This window comes from Phocoena sinus, chromosome 10 (genome assembly GCF_008692025.1).
Source record: "Phocoena sinus isolate mPhoSin1 chromosome 10, mPhoSin1.pri, whole genome shotgun sequence".
Taxonomy (NCBI): domain Eukaryota; kingdom Metazoa; phylum Chordata; class Mammalia; order Artiodactyla; family Phocoenidae; genus Phocoena; species Phocoena sinus.
Window position 1 is genome coordinate 64,872,386 of NC_045772.1, and position 19,248 is coordinate 64,891,633.

At 42.7% G+C, this 19,248-nt stretch overlaps 1 protein-coding gene and 1 pseudogene across 1 annotated transcript; one reads left to right on the plus strand and one right to left on the minus strand.

Annotated features, from left to right (window-relative positions):
* Window positions 1-7,654: 7,654 nt before the first annotated feature.
* Window positions 7,655-9,660, plus strand: LALBA (lactalbumin alpha). The gene is made up of 4 exons (XM_032646039.1): window positions 7,655-7,807; window positions 8,132-8,290; window positions 8,768-8,843; window positions 9,328-9,660. Exons 1-4 carry the CDS (start codon window positions 7,678-7,680, stop codon window positions 9,386-9,388), a joined length of 426 nt encoding a protein of 141 aa, XP_032501930.1. The 5' UTR covers window positions 7,655-7,677; the 3' UTR covers window positions 9,389-9,660.
* A 3,883-nt stretch (window positions 9,661-13,543) lies between these two features.
* On the minus strand, window positions 13,544-14,891 carry LOC116761183 (annotated as a pseudogene).
* Between the last annotated feature and the right edge of the window lie 4,357 nt (window positions 14,892-19,248).

The following is a 19,248-nucleotide window of genomic DNA, read 5'->3' on the forward strand; positions in this document are numbered from 1 at the left end:
GGAGAAATTTCTGCATCCCAGGCAAGCATGAAGTCCTGCAGGAAAATTCTTGCATTCATTCACCAGAGGACTTCTCCTCAGCATGGCTTGGCAGGATTAAGAGAAACCTCCAACTCCTGACTTCTTCCCCGGGAGGGAATGGAATGGAACGTATATCCAGTGTTCTTTGTGTGGTGCTGCCAAGGGACTGGTTTCTGTCTTACCCGAGTCTAAGCACTGAGAGGAATGGGATGTCACGTCATAGAGAACAGAGGCAATCAAGGTGGCTTGGCCTAGCACCAGAGTCTGCACAGATAGACACTAGGTGGAACTCCAATACTGCAACTTTCTACAGTACCAGAGAGGCTGAAGTATTGCAGACAGACACAAGGAGGAGATCTTAAGTAGAAACTGGTAAGCCTCTTAATTAGGAGATGACATGTGCAAACCCAAAGAGGATGCATACCCAGAAAAGGCTTGAGAGGTCTCCACATTCTCTAGCTGGGCTGATTGGAGAAGGTCCTCCCTGTGGAAACCAGACCACAAAGACTGAGAGAGGTAGCTGAGTTTTCAAATGCTTAAGTCCCAACAGAAACAGAAACACATAGCCTATTCAAAGGAACAGATTAAACCTCCAGAAACCAACCCTAAAGAAACGGCAATATGTGAATGACCAGACAAAGAATTCAAAACAACTATCATAAGATGTTCATGAATTAAAAGAGAACACAGATGGACGACTAAATGAAATCAGGAAAACAATGCATGAATAAAATGAGAATACCAACACAGAGATAAAATTATCAAGAAGAACCGAACAGAAATTCTGGAACTGAAAAATACAATAACTGGATTGTACTAGAAAGGACTCAACAACGGACTTTACCAGGCAGAAGAAAGAATCAGCTAATTTAGGAGTTTTGAAATTACTGAGGCAGAGGAGCTAAAAGAAAAAAGAAAGAAGAAACATGAAGATAGCCTGAGGGACTTATGGGACACCATCGTGCAGAGCAACATATGCACTATGGGAGTCACAGAAGGAGGAAAAAGAGAGAAAGGGGCAGAGAGCCTATCTGAAGAAATAAGTGCTGAACACTTCCTAAATCTGTGGAGAGAACTGGACATACAATTTCAAGAAGCTCAAAAAACTCCAAGTAGGATCAGTCTAAAGAGACCCACATTAAGACATATCATAACCAAACTGGCAAAAGTCACAAAGGGAGAATCTTGAAAGCAGTTAGAGAAAAGTGACTTGTCACATAAAAGAGAGCTCCTACTATATTACCATCCTATTTCTCAGTAGAAACCTCACAAGATAGCGGGAGTGGGATGATATAGTCAAAGTGCTAAAAGAAAAAACCTGCCAACCAGAATACTGTATCCAGCAAAACTGTCCTTCAAAAACAGAGAAATCAAGACTCTCCCAGCTAAACAGAAACTGAAGGAGTTGATACCACTAGACCGGCCCTACAAGAAATACGGAAGAAGGCCCTTCAAGTTGAAGCAAAAGGATGATAAACGGCAACACAAAGCCATACCAAAGTATAAAACTCTCTGGTAAAGGTAAATATATAGACAAATACAGAATCCTATAGTATGGTAATGTAGGTGTGTAAATCATTTTCAAATCTGGTATAGAATTTAAAGAACAAACGCATAAAAAGTCATTATAAATCTATGTTAGTAGATATACAATATAAAAGGGGCATTTTCTCTGACCACAGGAGAGTAAATTAAAAATCAATAGCATTGCTCTTCCAGGCGGCGGGGAAAGAGGTGGCCCTGGCGGGTCCGCGCGGCCTTGGGGCCGGAGCCCGGGCCCCCGCCCGCCCCAGCGCCCGCCCCAGCGCCCGCCGCCGGCCGAGCCCCGCGCCCCGCGCCTCCGTCCTGGGTCGCGGTGGACGGAGGTGCGCCCGGGTCCGCGGGCCAGGCGGGCGCAGAGGTCGCTTGTGTGTGTGGGGTGGTGCGACGAGGTTCCGGTGCCTCCGCGGAGCATTGTGGGTCCGGGGCAGGGGCGCCGCGGCCTGCTATGCTCTCCGCACTTTCCCGGCTCTGAAGCCTCGAGAACACGGCTAGGCAGCAGTAGTTTAATGGGGAGTTTGTCTGCTGGGAACTAGGGGCTTGCTGGGGTCTCAGTTCTTTTTTTTTTTTTTTTTGCGGTATGCGGGCCTCTCACTGTTGTGGCCTGTCCCGTTGCGGAGCACAGGCTCCAGAGGCGCAGGCTCAGCGGCCATGGCTCACGGGCCCAGCCGCTCCGCGGCATGTGGGATCCTCCCGGATCGGGGCATGAACCCGTGTCCCCTGAATCAGCAGGCGGACTCTCAACCACTGCGCCACCAGGGAAGCCCTGGGGTCTCAGTTCTTGGCTGGCCCCGGAACACGAGTTTGCCAGGCGTGTGACGGCCGCAGGTAGGAGTGAGCCGCTGGTGCAGTGATGAGCAGGAGAGGAAGGACGGCGGCTGTTGGCCTGTGAACCTAGGCAAGAATGACCAGCCAACACAACCCAGACCAAGGTCAGTGGGCCCAGCTCGGTCCTGTGCGGCTGGTCAGTGGAATAGAACTGCAGGTGTGGCTCTTGTCACTCTAGGACTGGCTTCAGGACAGATCCTGCTGATGAGGCCAGGGCACCGTCCTCAGTTCTCCAGGAGAGTGTGCTGGAGTGGAACCAGTGGCGGGGGGCGGGGGCGGGGGGGGGGTGCCGGGGGGAGGGTGCCCGACTCAGCACTGCGACCACGCAAGTCTAGTCTGCTGGCAAGGGCAGTGGGGAGCCGGGGGAAGTCATGGCCTTGGGAATGTCCTCTGATGAAAAAGAACCAGCAGGCTTATAAAATAACTTTTGTGTGGAACGTTGGTGTGTTGAAAAGCAGTTCTGTGTGCTTTTCCCCCTTGCTGTGGATCAGCAGTGCTGAGGCAGCAGGCGTGATACAGAAGTGTGAGCAGAGACCGTCTGGAATCCCCAAACTCCAGGGAAACTAAAGGTGACAGCCAGCCTAGTGAAGAGGAGAGGAGTTGGGGGTGGGGGCGGTGGAGGCAGCCAGCAGGTGCCCCTCATCTCAGGGCCCCCCTAATCCTGGCTCCAGCTAGCTGGCCAGGGGCGCTGCAAGGTCTTCTGGGCGAGCAGAGCCCACGGTCCTGAGCTGTTCTTTGCTGTGTTTGGGTTATCTCCCACCATCCAAGGGGAGAAATCTAGATGAGATTTAAGAATCAGTGCTTTACGAATGTGGATCTCATAGTTGAAACCTCAGAACACGTGTTTTCAGCACAAGGTTTCATAGTTGAAACCTCGGAACATGTGTTTTCAGCACAAGGTGTTAAAGTGAACGGAAGGATTCAACCCCTTTTCAAGGAGGGTGTCTCCCTGTGGGCAGAGCTAGAGAATAAATGGGTCTTGAATATAAAAAAAAAAAATCAATAGCATTAAAATATCTAGGAACATCTCTAAATATTTAGAATTTAAGCAATATACTTAAAAAATTGAGATATAATTGACATGTAGCATTATATTAGTTTCAGGTGTACAACGTAATAATTTGATATTTGTATATATTGCAAAATGATCGCCACGGTAAGTCTAGTTAATATTCATCACCACACATAGTTACAAAAAATTGTTTTGTGTGTCATGAGAACTTTTAATATCTACTCTCTTAGCAACTTTCGAGTATTCAGTACAGTATTATTAACTACAGCAACATATTGTTAAATAACTGAAGTGTAAAGGAAGACATCACAAGGGAAATTAGAATATATCAAAATGATGCAGTGAAAGCAGTGCTTAGAAGGAACTTTATATCTTTAAATGGTTATATAGGAAAAGAAAATTTTAAAATTTTAATCTAAGCTTACACCTCGAGAAGCTAGATAAAGAAGAGCAAGGTAAACTTAAAGAAATAGAACAAAGGAAATACTGGAATACAAAATGAAATAATGGAAATCAATGAAATACAAAAGGAACCAATAATAGAGAAAAATCAACAAAGCAAAAAATTAGATCTTTGACGTATCAATAAAGTTGATAAATATTCAGCTAGATTGATTAAAAACAGATTAAGCACAAAATATTAATATGAAAGAAGAATCACTGCAGATCCTTAAAATATTAATGGAATAAAAAGGTAGTATTATGAACAAACTTATGCCAATAAATTTGACAATTTAAATGGAATGGAAAAATTATTTGAAGGATACCAGTGGCCAAAACTGGCACAAGAATTAATAAAAATCAGAATAGCTGTATATCTACAAAATAATTAAATTCACAATTGAAAACCTTCCCACTATGAAAACTCCAGACTCAGATTAGTTCACTGGTGAATTCTATAAAACTTTAAGTAAGAAATAATAAATAATACTGGCCCTTCAGATACTCTCTCAGAAACTAGAGGAGGAGGGAACACTTTATAACTTTTTTTGTGAGACCAGAATAATCCTAATATCAAAACCTAACAGAGACATTATAGAAGAAAATCACAGATCAATGTACCTTATGAACATAGACACAAAAATCCTCAATAGAATTTTAGCAAAATAATTCCAGCAACATACAAATATGCTTATGTGCCATGAGCAAGTGTGGTTTATTTCAGGAATGCACAATTTGTTTAATATTCAAAAATTAATCAGTGTTATTCAGAGGAGGAAGGAATTCCCTGGCCGTCCAGTGGTTAGGACTCTATGCTTGCACTATAGGAGGCAAAGTAAGAGGTATAGAAATAGATGGACACATACATTTTCAATTGATTTTTGATAAAGATGCCAAGGTAATTCGTTGGGGAGAAGAGAGTTTGTCATTTCAGCAAATGTTCTAGAACAACTGGGTATATGTAAAAAAACTTATAGAACAACTGTCCATATTGGGGAAAAAAACAACAAAACCAAACCAAACCCTGACTCCTATCTCAAACCATACACAAAAATTAACTCAAAGGTATTATAGCTCTAACTGAAAAATATAAAATGATAACACTTCTGGAGAAAAACATAGGAGAAAATCTTGGTGACTTGGAGTATGTAGGCAAAAATTTCTAAGTTGGGCTATAAAAGGCATTAAATAAAAAAGAGAAAAGTGATAAATTGGATTTGATCAAAATAAAAAAACTTTTATTCAAATTACTCTATTAAGAAAATAAAAAGGCAAGCCATAGATTGAGTGAAAATATTTACAATAAATATATCTGAAGAAGAACTTGGATCTAGTATATACCAAAAAGTCTTCCAACTTAATTAGAAGACAATGTAAAAAAAAGTGGGCAAAAGATATGAACAGGAGCTTTAGAAAAGGAGGCTTAAGATTGGCCAATTGTTACATAGTCAATATTTTATGATAACTTTGTATGAAATATAACCTATAAAAATATTGAATTAACTATGTTGTACTCCTGAAACTAATATAATAGTGTAAGTCAACTATATTTCAATAAAAAAATCATATAGTAAAAAAACCCTATAATACCCAAAAGACAACCTTTAGAATGGGAGAAAATATTTGCAAATGAAGCAAGTGACAAGGGATTAATCTCCAAAATTTACAAGAAGCTCATGTAGCTCAATATCAAAAAAACAAACAACCCAATCCAAAAATGGGCAGAAGACCTAAATAGACATTTCTCCAAAGAAGACATACAGATTGCCAACAAGCACATGAAAAGATGCTCAACATCACTAATCATTAGAGAAATGCAAATAAAAAGTGCAGTGAGGTATTACTTCACACCAGTCAGAATGGCCATCATCAAAATGAAATAAAAATCTACGAGCAATAAATGATTTTTACAAACATAAAATTTTTACAAACATAAAAATCTACAAACAATAGATGCTGGAGGGGGCGTGGAGAAAAGGGAACCCTCTTGCCCTGTTGTTGGAAATGTAAATTGATACAGCCACTATGGAGAACAGTATAGATGTTCCTAAAATACTAAAAATGGAACTACCATATGACCCAGCAATCCCACTACTGGGCATATACCCTGAGAAAACCATAATTCAAAAAGAGTCATGTACCACAATGTTCACTGCAGCACTATTTACAATAGCCAGGACATGGAAGCAACCTAAGTGTCCATCGACAGATGAATGGATAAAGAAGATGTGGCACATATATACAACGGAAAATTACTCAGCCATAAAAAGAAACTAAACTGAGTTATTTGTAATGAGGTGGATGGACCTAGAGTCTGTCATACAGAGTGAAGTAAGTCAGAGAGAAAAAAAACAAATACTGTGTGTTAACACATATATATGGAATCTAAAGAAAAAAAAAAAACAAAAAAACGGTTCTGATGAGCCTAGGGGAGGGACAGGAATAAAGACACATACACGGAGAATGGACTGAGGACACAGGGAGGGGGAAGGATAAGCTGGGACGAAGTGAGAGAGTAGCATTGACATATATACACTACCAAATGTAGAATAGGTAGTTAGTGGAAGCAATGTATCGCACAGGGAGATCAGCCAGGGCTTTGTGACCACCTAGAAGGGTGGATTAAGGAGGGTGGGAAGGAGATGCAAGAGGGAGGGGATTGGGGGATATATGTATACCTATAGCTGTTTCCATTTGTTATACAGCAGAAACTAACACAACATTGTAAAGCAGTTATACTCGAATAAAGATGTTAAAAAAAACATCAGGTTTAGACATTGAGGTAGAGAGAATGACCCCCTGCATGAAGGAAGCTAACGGCTATTGGCACCGTGACGTGAAGCTTGATGCCAGCAAGTCGAAGGAATCATCAGAGCTAGTATCCTAAACTCTACTGCTCAAGGATACTGATCCGAAAGCTCAGATCCAGAATCTTGTTTTATAGCCTCCAGATATATACTACTCCAACCTTCAATTGCTGGAAGTCCAATCTTCCCACTGGCTTGGGTCACTCTTTTTTTAACCTTCTGTGGCCAACTCTGAAGCTGTCTACAAGTTTATATGTTTATGAACAAGTCTGTTACAAGTTATTACTTTTAGGTTTACAATGTAGTGGTAGTGGTGGTTGGATGTGGGGAGGCTGATGATAGCTCATAGGGTAGCTAGATACTGTCATACACACTTTTCAGGTTCTCCATCTTCGTGACATAGGAAGTCTCTGGGTCCACGTTATATCTAATTCTCAGTCTATGTTGCCATATTCTCTCTCTATTCCTGAGCCCTCAGCCACGAACTGGCATATCAAGGAATTCTTCCTTTGTTTCATGCCTGGGTCGACTGGGCAAGTGGCAGCTCTGATCTTGGAACCATGACAAGTGGTGATATACACTCCTTTCCCAAATTCTGTATTTCTCTAAGGAGAAGCGGGAGTTGGCCATAGACCCTTTTTGTATTTTCTAATTGCTTCATCGTATTACCCCTGAGGCGTCCTTTGTTCCTGAAGTAGGTTGGGGACATCCTGCTTCCTAGAACCAACACTACAAGAAATAAAGGTATAAACAAAGCCAAATGGGAAACAGGATCATGCTTGTAACTCTCTCTGGACAGGTAACAATACCTAGTATGGTCTAGAGATTCTGGGAAGGAAGGGAATAATGGGGTGAAATTACGAAGGCAGCTGGCAGGCTAAATGTTTCTTTGTTGGCATGACCAGTCTCTCTTCATCCTCTTCCTGGATGTAGGGCTTGATGCCAGGACCCCTGAGGCTTTCTCCACAAATAAAAGGAGGTGAAGTTGTGTGGTGACCCCATTTCAGAATCTTGGGAGCAGCCAAAACGATGTCCTTTGTCTCTCTGCTCTTGGTGGGCATCCTGTTCCATGCCATCCAGGCAGAACAATTAACAAAATGTGAGTTGTTCCAGAGGCTGAAAGACCTGGATGGCTATGGAGGCGTCACTTTGCCTGAATGTGAGTTCTTTGCTATCTTGCTTTGTTCCATCCTTCATCTTCTTCTGTCTTCCCCACCCTTCTCTTCCTCCTCTTTTTTTCTCTATTTTTAAATCAATTATCTAACAATCCTCTTATCTGCTTATCTGTTTACTCTTTTATTACATTTATTCACCTATCTCTTCTTTCTCCCATTGTCTGATTGTTTTTTGGAACTCTTAATCTTATCAAGATACTCTGTGGTTGGCCATATTTGGAGATTGGCTGGAGAGCCTTTTTCTGTCTGTCCACATTTATGCTATATGTGGACATCCCTGTGATATCTCTCTTTCATCTTTCTTTCAGGGGTCTGTACCGTATTTCATACTAGTGGTTGTGACACACAAACCATAGTAAATAACAATGACAGCACAGAATATGGACTCTTCCAGATCAATAATAAAATTTGGTGCAGAGACAACCAGATCCCTCACTCAAGGGACATCTGTGGCATCTCCTGTGACAGTGAGTGACCACTTTTACCATGTTCCTGTGTTTTATTGGAGCCTACTCCTGGGATAATCTCCTTTTTTGGCGTCAAGCGCACCTCTAACTTCACTGCCTTGGACGCCACATCAACTGTGGGACTTCAATTGATAGTACGGAGTAAGAGGCTGTTAGAATTTTTCATTATCACCAAATCCCCAGACAGTCCCTTAAAGTTTGCATGTAGATGATTTGAACTGTTTGGGGATCTTGAAGTCTAATACCCTGCATTTTCAGAGTAAGTCAGTTGATGAAGTTGATAATTCTTCTAGAGATGCCCCCAGAGAAGCGAAGGGAGTCCTTACCTAGGGGGAGGCATTATTGTACTGGATCTATCATATAGAAAGGCAACAGGCATAAGCCTCTAGATCAAAGAAGGACCAGGCAAGAGGGAAGCTCATTACCTTTCTGGGTAATACTTAGCTCTCTCATTTTTCCCCCTGTAACTCCTGCCAGAGTTCCTGGATGATGACCTTACTGATGACATTATGTGTGTCAAGAAGATTCTGGATAATGTAGGAATTAACTACTGGTGAGTCCCCATTCTATTTTCTACTTTACCCTTCTCCTCCTTCTTCTCACCCCTTTAGTCCCAGCATCATCCCCCTTTCTCTCTATTTCCTGGTCTTTTAAGCTAGAATGTAGTCTTCAAAACAAAACTCATCAAACAGACTCAGGTTTTCAGTTTTCAAGCCTCGCTCACTCCACTCCTGTTTAGCAATTTTCCTAACAAGTGTTCCTTAATAGAGGGCTGAGACCCAGGATTTCCTTCACCTGGATTTGAATATTTAATTATAAAGCAAGCCCTTTGTACCACTGCCCTACAATTTTCTTGGGAGTTAAAAAAAAAATGAACCTTACTCCACTAGGTGGCTCAGTGTCCCTTGGCATCTGGCTAGGAAAGTGTAATTTTCACCCATACTCTTCCACCTCGTCCCTCCTGGGGATAAAGCTAGATGGAAGTTTGAACTAAGATCCGGCCAGTCAACTTGCCTTGTCTCTTTCTTCATGATCAGGTTGGCCCATAAAGCACTCTGTTTTGAGAAGCTGGATCAGTGGCGCTGCGAGAAGTGGTGAACACCTGCTGTCTTTGCTGCTTCTGCCCTTTTTCTGTTCCTGGAACTCCTCTTCCCTATGGCTACCTCGTTTTGCTTCTTTGTACCCCCTTGAAGCTAATTTGTCTCTGAGCCCTGAGCCCTGTAGTGACACCATTGGGCTATTGCAAGGACTGTTCTCCAGGGATGAGTGACTGGTGCTCTGGACTTTTGACCCTTGCTCAGTGCCCCCAGTGGCACTTTCATTACAACAGTGGATTCTCCCTCTATCCTGAATAAAGGGCCTGATTTTGAGTGGCTGGCTGTATTTTCTTCCTGGAGGGAGAGGGAGGAAATAGGATGAGTAGGTGGACATGGTCATGGGTCATAGCCACCTTCATCTCTGCTAAAGAGGAAATAGGCTGAACTTATAATAACTCAAAGATACAGATTACTTTCTGTGTCAATTCAATTCAACGAACATTTATTGATCACCGAGCGTATTAAAAAACTATGGAGGGGTACTACATTTGGCTAAAAGCATCTGTTGCCCCAAGGACTCGTAGGAAAGATAAGATAAACAGTAATAAATAATTAAAATACAAGAAAGAGTGTCATAAGTATCATGAGAGAGGTTAGAAATGTGCCCTGAGTATTCATAAGAGGAAAGATAATTTATATTTGGTGGAGGGCTGTGGGGAAAGGGCTCAAGGAAAGATTCATGACAGAAGTGACATTTAAGCTCGTTTGAAGTTGGGATTTTGACAGAGATGTAGGGTAGGAAAAGAACAGCAAGGGCAGGGGCTCCAAGAATCTGAAATGGGTGACTTGAGGGGGGTTGAGGTATTTCTTTACCCCTGAGATAATGAAATACCTTTCACAAATTGGTGTGAGAGGAACTCTTTCTAAAAAAAATAGATGAGAACAGCTCAGCAATTGAAGATTCAATCTGGACACCTGGGGCCTTTTCGTTGGGACCCTGCACTCCATGACCTCTTCTTGCTGCTTCGCTGGTCTTTAAGGAGGGATTTTGCGGAACTGTATTCTAATTTGATTATGAGAAATGGGAAAGAAGGAGAGCCAGGAGATTTGATTCCTAAAGTCTGTTTCTGTTTCTCATTGATGGTCCAAAGCTGGGTAAGTCATCTCTGTCTCTGCGGCTCAATTTCCTCATCTTTAAATGACAGTTTTAGTCTAGCAATTTTTCTGAGATCTCTTCCTGCTTTGAGAATCCAACATTCTAAGACTCCAATTTGAATTACCCCATTTCTGTATTAGCTAAGTTATATCTTCTAATTCCCTCCTCCTACCTTCTATACTCCCTGGGGCTTTAGGCATTCAGACCATATTTCTCTTGTCCCAGAGACCAGCAGCTCCCAAATGAATCCCCCATGGCCTGTTTAGGGACCTATACGGCCAGGCAAGGGGTGGACAGGCCATCCCTCTCCTATACTTAATGAAAACAAACTCTCAGGAAATAACTTGGTATTCATCATATGATTTTAGTCTGAATTTGAACACAATGTGACACATCTCCCAGGGGTATTGCATGCTATTCCCTCCCTAATTATGGGACAGAAGGCTTTTCCCCAAGTCTACAGGGTTTTAGGAATAACCCCTGTGCATGGTGGTGTGTGGGAGGGCAGGATTGAAGGGCCACTCCTCCCACTGATCTCACACATCTACTTACTACTTTGCCTCAGTTACACCCTCAGGAAGGTATATGCTCTGGAAAATATAAGGGACCAACTCCACCAAGTGGGCAGAGCAGAAATGCTACTAAAGCTGGGACTGTTTTGCTCGGCTCCATAGCCCTGGCCTTCATTCTGTAGAGAAATATCCTGATCTTGGAAATTTCACCTGTGAATGTACCATATATGAGGCCATGATTTTCAGAGGGTTTTGCTGAAGGAAACTGACAATTGCAGAGAGGATTTTAGCCTGAGGGTCAAAGGATCAAGAACAGGTAGAAGCTAGGGAGCTGGCATGGATGTGGTCTTGACTGATGCAGACCTCTCTGCCTTTGGGTAGAAGCAGGACAGAAAACTGCTTTTGTTCTCTTTCAGAGAACCCTCTTGGGAGCTGAATGGGAGGTGGGGTGGTAGCTGAGCATTTGTTCTGCTTTTTCTAACTCCTTCTCCTTCCTCTAGGCCTGGAAAAAGTCCTGAACCAGGCAGGGATCGGAAGTGGCCCAGACTAAGGTGGGTGGTGGAGAGACTCAGGGCAGGGGCTGTCAGAGTGCACACGTTTCACCGAGCTCTGTGTGAGGAGGACCCTGGATGGTGTCCCAAAATATGGACTCTTTTTCTCTCTTTCTATCCTGATCTCTCCTCCATGCTACTTTCCTCTGTCATCTATATTGTCATGAAGGCAGGAATTTTACTGGACAAAATTGTTTCTTTTCATATGTTCTTTTTCTCACCCCTCCTTCTCTCTCATTCATTCTTTTTTTTCCACACTAATTGAGAGCATATTAAGTGACAGGACAAACTAGACACTGGGGATACAGAATCTCTTAGGGATTTTGCTCTCAAGACTTACACTTTAGAGGAGAATACTCCCTCCTATTTCCTAGAATCATGCAACAGAAAGGACTCTTCAGACAGATCCATCGTTCATTCCTGCATTCACTCCTTAATCAACAAATAGTTATTGAGGATTTATTATTTGCTATGTTCTATTTAGGTGTTACTTGTTAAGAACAAAAACAGCAGGAGATACTGATTTTATTTCATTTCTTTCTAAGTTACTCTGGAGCTGTAACTTGCCAGAGGTTTTTTGGTATGGGAACAAAGGAGGAATTGGGTCTCAGTACTAAGAAGGGACTGTCCCAGAATTAAGTGGGATATTTGCTAGTGGTCAGATAGGTTGATTTACACTTTGTGCATAGACAAAGTAAAAAAGTGCAGGAGAGGCAGAAGGGGGGGGTGTAGAAAGGAAAAGAAACGAAAGGAAAAAGCAATAGCTGTGGAAATGGCTGGTGAAGCTGTGAAGATTTTCTTCACTTTTTTCCCCCAGTTTTATAGAGTTATTAGCAAAAGTCTAATTCTGCCACCCAGTGGCAGTTACTGGTATTTTGAATTAGAAAACTATGCTGTGACTAAGTGCAACCCACTTCAGACACAATTACTAGCATACTCTTAAGCTGTGGTGGAAATAGCTCATATGGCTGAAGGACAATTAATTACCAAGATATATATTTCGATATGAGTGATTGAAGAAAGACATTCATATAAAGAGAGAGCTGAACAACACAATTCCTTGATAAAATGTAAATGTTATATTTAGGAATATGCTGAGATGGAGTGTGTGTATCATATCCATGAGTAGGTAGCCTCTCTCTATCTGTAGGATCAATGACAGAACGCTCACTCATGCTTGTGAATGATCTGACTCTTATGACTCCCTTCTTGCTGAAGTGTAACAGGCTGCCTGCTCCACCATTGGGAGCTCAAGTATTGAAAAATGACATTTTGTATGGAAGTCTTCTGCTATGTGCCTAGCAGACAGTAAATTCTTAGTTGAAAAAGGCAAAAGTATTCTGCACAATGGGCTGAACTGAAAGCAACTCATGGAGCAGTACAAAAGTAATTTTGCTCTAGAACAAAGTCCTAATTCATATAAAATGCTACATACAAAAGTCAGGATATCACAGACTATTAGGCCATAGCCGATGGCCCAATGGTCTAGCTAATAAACGTTTGATGGATGAACAATTAAAGAATACTATGTGTGAAGAACACAGTTGTGGCAGGCCTATGGAATTTCAGAAGGAAAATTAGAGTAGATCATAGGGATGCTCAACAAAAGAACCCAATTACTGGCTCAGAGGAGAACCAGAATGCCAAGGTGGTGACTTGGTCGACTGTTTGCAGGTAGCCACTTGGATACATGACATGAGCAGGCATGGAAGAGTCCAAGCCATGCAACAATGTTTGTTACGAAAACATATTCCATTGTCATCCACCAAAGTCACTGCTGTGGAAGTTACTAATGTAATTTCCTGGATGATAATAGGAGAAAAACTACCCAAAATTGGTCTTGGGGAGAATCTCCCAAGATTGCTAGAAGGTGGTTGACATGGGGCCACTGCCAGTGTTTCTGAAGGATTCAAAAGAATTTCAATAAAAATAGGGACTTACTTCTCTTTGGTCTTTGCTTACTCTTTTTTTTAACTGAAATAGCAGCTGAAATACCATTAAGGTCCTGGAAATAGGCATTTTAAGGAACTTTAAGACGTATAGAGCAGTGACTTAACTGAACAATTGGAATGGGAGATTCAGACATTCTTATTAAAGATGTGATAAGATCATAAAGGGCTTCCTAGCTCAATTAGGTGAATTTGTGTCTGACCTGAAAATGAGGAGTGGTAAATGTGGAACCTTCTTAAAGAGATTTCTGGACATTGGGTTTTAAAAACATTAATTTAATTTTAATTTAATTAAAAAAAAATCAGCTCCAGTGGTCCCAGGCTCAGGACTATATCTGCATGTTTGAGCTAAGGGGAACATTGCTTCTCAAATGCTACTATCTCTATTCTTTTGAATAAGACTGCGTATTTCCCTAAGGCACCTCTGGATAGATTATTGATCTTGCCTCTTGTACAAACTAGAATTGATTGTAAGTGCCACCCCACTTCAATAATCTTTTGATGATTTACCTCTCCAACTCTTAACATCTCTCCCTGGAAAAGGACAAAGGACAGGCTCTGACAAGATTCCTATTGCTGCTTTACAAGCTTTCTTTTATTATTATTATTTTTTTTTATTTTTATTTTTTTGCGATACACAAGCCTCTCACTGCTGTGGCCTCTCCCGTTGCGGAGCACTGGCTCTGGACGCGCACGGGCCTAGCCGCTCCGTGGCATGTGGGATCTTCCTGGACTGGGGCACGAACCCGTGTCCCCTGCATTAGCAGGCGGACTCTCAACCACTGCGCTACCAGGGAAGTCTGAAGCCAAAGCTTTTATTTCATCTACACTCACATCTTCACAGTAGCGGACCCTTCCTTTGCAGGGCATGCAATGCTGGCTACTCTGGGCCCGGTAGCCCTCAGGGATCTCCCAGGAGCCGCTGTCGGCAGGATGGGGAAGGACAGGATCCGCACGTGGTTGCGGGGTTCCATGATTCTCAGCTTGCCACGCACCGGTTCCGCTTCTGCTCCTCGATCTCCCAGGTGTTGACGTCTGCCATCAGCTTGTCTTCCATGATGCGCTCTAGCACAGACCACGGTCGAAGAAGCCCTCCACCAGCTTGAAGAGGCTGTTTCATCGCAGTTGCTATGGTGTAGCCAGGTGGGCGGAGCCGGCCCGTGGAGTTGGACGGCTGCGCAGAGGCCAGGGCGCCGCCTGGCCCTGCGGAGGGACCACCGGGAGAGGCATGCTCTCGGAGGTCCTGGAGCGGGCTGCCTTTTAAGTTTCCAGCCTGCCTCCCTGTCCTCTCCCTCCTCGTCACCCGCCACCTGATCTGGAGGAGCGGGCTCAGCCTGTTGCTGCCAAACAACACGTGGAAACGGTGGTGTGGAAACGGTGGTGTGAAACCGGGCATCCCGCGCGCTGGGCCTGGGCCTCCTCTCGCCTCTCCTGGGCCCACCCGCGGGGTGCGGGGCGGCAGAGCAGCTCTCCCTTCATTTTTGAGGTACATTTTATTTCATTTTGGGGTACATTTTGATGTATAGAACTCTAGTTTGCATTTATTTTCTTTCATCATTATCAGAATATTACCCCATAAGACTTAAGGCTTCTATCACTTCTGTTGGGAAATCAATTTCAATGTAAAGTTGGCTCCTTCGAAGGCAGGCTCGCCTTTACTTATTTCCCGGGTAAAAAGTACAAATGGAGGTCCTTGACCCAAGGCTCTTCTTTGTCGCACCACTGGGTCTTCCATGAACTGAGAAAGTCAGTGCATTCTTCCGTAATTCAGCACACACCGTCGAGCGCCGTGCACACTCCCCACGCCTGGTGTGCACACTCCTCACACCTGGTGTGCTCGCTCCTGTGGAAAGAGGGCTGTGAGAACCGGAAATGGACCTGAGGCTGTTTGGGCAGGGATTTCTGAGGTCCAGCTCTTTGAAGCAGGAGATATAGAGTGTGCCGGCTGTGGGTGGGTGTATCAGCTAGACTCTGCAGGACCCTCACCCTGTGAAGAGTGATGGGTGGGAAGGAAGCCAAACAAGCCCTAAAACAGAAGTCCAGGCCTGGACCACAGTTGCCTGTGCCTAAAGGTGGTACTGTTATGGACCTGGGTTCTTAAACTATTTAATCAATATAAATTGATAATAGGCCAGACAAGAAATTCAGGCATGGCTTTACTGGGACTCGTGCTACAGCACGAGGGAGGGAAAACAAGTAACAGGTGCCCTTGCTCGCTCACTGAGGACGAGCTGTTCCCTTAAATGGGGTAAGGGTAGGGGCAGATCCGTGGGTCAGGCCAGCGGGTGGCTTAGGTGGTCTGCCCACTCCCTTGGTGGTGCTGTGTGCAGGGATCATGGGTAGTACCCTGTGTTTGCTCCTGACACCTCAGAAGTAGCAGTTGGGTTTTGGTCTTTCTGTTTTGCCCCAGCTGCCCACGCCTGCAGTTATTTTCAGCCCCTTATAGTTTCTTTGTATTCTGTTGCTGGAGGAGACTTTGTCCAGGTGCGAGCACTGCGGCAAAGGGTCCCAGGCCCCAGGTCCCAGCCTGTCTCAGTACTGTTTAAAGGTAATTTGTCTTTTGTCTCAGGCTGTTTAAAATTTTTTCTTTTTGCCTTTAGTTTTCAGTAGTTTCATATAAATGCCTAGATTTGTTTTCTTTTGTATTTATCTCGCTCGAGGTTCGTAGTGGTTATTAAACTACTCTCTCTTATCTCTAAACCCACCCTTATGCTTTGTGATGTGCAGAATATGGGAAGTATTTTCTTCTTTGACATCCAGCTCCTCTTAGGCTGTGGCACTAAAGGGAGACTACTTGCTGTTTCTGTTCGCATCACCCCAGCAATAGCTGGGGTTCCACTTTCAGCTTATTCTCAGCACTCCTGCCCTCTCAGCTATAGCAGGAACAAGGAAGCTCCCCTTCCCAGCTTCATAAGACCCCTTCTCTGAGCTCCTGAGATGGCAGCACAGATGGGCAGCACCCTGCTTAAGGATCTGAGTCCCAGCTCATGGAGAAACTCTTGCAGGCTTTCAGTTGATGGTCCAACCTCTTCTCTTTGTTCCCTTAGCCACAATTCTGTGATTACTATCTCTGTATTACCATAATGTTCCCTTTTCGCTTTTCCAATTTTTCAACTTCTGTTTAACTACATCTTCATATTAAATTATATTGCTCTGTCCCATTCTGTCTGTCCTTTCTATGACTCTAAATGTACATATATTAGAGCTTACCATTTCCCATAAGACTTTGATGATTTTATGCTGTATTTCTCATTTTTTTGGTCTCTGTCTTTCAGTCAGGATATTTTCTGTTGACCCACATTCTAGTTTTATTCATCTTCTCTTCTTCTGTTTCTAATCTGCTTAATTTTGGTTATTATATTTTTCAGTTCTAGAGTTGACTTTTGGTTCTGTTTTATAGAATCCAGTTCTCTAGAGACATTCTCCATTTTGCCACATATTTTCTTGAACACATTAATCAAACTCATTTAAAAGTGCATGTCTGAGTAGATAACAAGTATTGTCAAGGATGTGGAGAAAAAGGAACCCTTGTGCACTGTTGTTGGGAATGTAAATTAGTACAGCCATTATAGAAAACAGTAGGGAGAGCCCTCAAAAAATGAAAAATAGGACTGACATATGATTCAGCATCCTACTTCCGGCTATGTATCCAAATGAGGTGAAATCAGTATCTTGAAGAGATATCTGCATTACTGTGTTCATTGCAGCATTATTCACAATAGCCAAGACATGGAAACAGCCTAAGTGTATGCCAGTGAATGAATGGATAAAGAAAATGAGGTATAGCTATGCAATGGAATATTATTTGGCCATAGAAAGAAGGAAATCCTACCATTTGTGACAAAACGGATGGACCTAGAGGGCAGTATGGTAAGTGAAATAAGTCAGAAAGAAAGACAAATACTGTATGATCTCACTTATATGTAGAATCTCAAAAAGCTGAACTCTTAGAAACGGAGAGTAGAACGGTGGTTTCCAGGGGTTGGGGGAAATGAGGAGACGTTGGTCAAAGGGTACAAACTTCCAATTATAAGAAGAATAAGCTCTGGGGATCTAATGTACAGCATGATGGCTAGTTAATCTAGTAGAGTTAATACACTGTATTACATTCTTTAAATTTTCTGAGAGTAGATCTTAAATGTGAAGAGTGATGGGTGGGAAAATGGTACCACACAAAATGGTAATTACATGAGGCGATGGATGTGTTAACCTTATGGTGGTAATTATTTCACAATATACATGTATATCAAATCATCCTGCTGTGTGCTTTAAACTCACTCAATGTTGTTTGTCAATTATATAAAGCCAGAAAAAAGGCAAATGTTTATTGAACAGAGAGATGAATGAATATGAAAATGAGATAAAGTAAAATGAATGTCTGATAACTCTAATATCTGAGATCTCCAGTGGGTCTGTTCTGTGGTCTTTTATTTTCCATTTTTGGTCATTTGGTCCCGTCTTAAGGAATACCTGACATTTTGAGAAGTGAAACTGAGACCCTGGCTGATGTCATCTCAGTCCAGAAAAGGATAACTTTTGCTTTGTGCAGGCATTTAGAGTCAAATCATCTTAATCCAATCTGGCATTGAGCTGTTTCCAAATTGTGTTTCCAAATTGTTGTAAGACCGTTCTATTTCTTGTTCAGCATTACTCCTACGGTATAGTGCTTCTGTGACCTTCCATGGCTCTAGCTAAAGGGGTAATCACCACTTACCTCTTCTTGGTGGACCCTCAGCTCCAATTTCAAACTACAGTTATATCTGCTTGGCTTCTCAGCCTCACAGACTCTACTTTCTGTTCAGCTTTTTACCCTTTTATCATGTGCTACATATGGCATTTACGTATCTCATGGGGAACATGGATGGAGAATGTTGGGCTTACCTTAAAACATTTTGCTTCTTTTGGGGATCTTGACCCAACAAATCCTGCCTGCCTTGGTAGCCCTGAATTTTAAGTTGTGTGTCCATATACCCATGAACGGCCCAAAGCTCAGCTAAGGTTCTCAGCCTCTTAGCTATCAGTTTCTGCCAGGCTTCTCAGTCTCTTGGCCACGTACCACTTGCACATAGACAAAGGCCTTGAGGAGACAATTAATACAGAATATCAAGCTCGTCTCAGTACTCTTCTCTTCCCTCTGAGGTCTTGTTCTCTGCTGACTCTTGACAACCTTGTTAGACTTTCCAATACTTTCAAACAAATACTTTTTGCATTTCATTTATCTTTTTCTAGTTCTCAGAGGAATGTTGATAGATAAAGCTGGCTCTACGTGATCAGGAGTGAGGTGTCTACATTCTTTATAACTCAGAAAACATCAGATTTCTAGAATAATGGCCTAACTTTATAGGTAAAGCCTTGAATTCCCCAAAAATCTTAGTTTGGGCTGGATCAAATATTTCTCTGTCATTTCGCTCTCGGTGGCCTTTCTCTGGATGTTCCACTTTCATCTCTGTGATAACTTGATAGTGAGGTGATTTAAAGAGAAATTCCTTTCATTTTTCAAATGATTGTCAGGGGAGGGAGAAAGAAAGGGGGTGAAATCTGGCTTGACGGGAGCTGGCAAACCACTGCCTGTCCACCTCTGCACCTTTCTGTTATGCCCAGAAAAATTACACGCATTGATAGTACTCCTAATATTCCTATTCCAGGTTTCTAAATCTTTCAACAAAGTCCTTTAGGAACATCGGGATGCGCACCATCCCCTATTCAGAGATGACATTTGAGTGATTGCTTCTATTAATTTCTCTCATAAATAT

Coding starts and splice junctions, on each gene's coding strand:
- LALBA (XM_032646039.1), top strand. CDS start 7,678: ATGTCCTTTGTCTCTCTGCTCTTGGTGGGCATCCTGTTCCATGCCATC. Junction 7,808..8,131: donor AGGCGTCACTTTGCCTGAAT/GTGAGTTCTTTG, acceptor TCTTTCTTTCAG/GGGTCTGTACCGTATTTCAT. Junction 8,291..8,767: donor CTGTGGCATCTCCTGTGACA/GTGAGTGACCAC, acceptor AACTCCTGCCAG/AGTTCCTGGATGATGACCTT.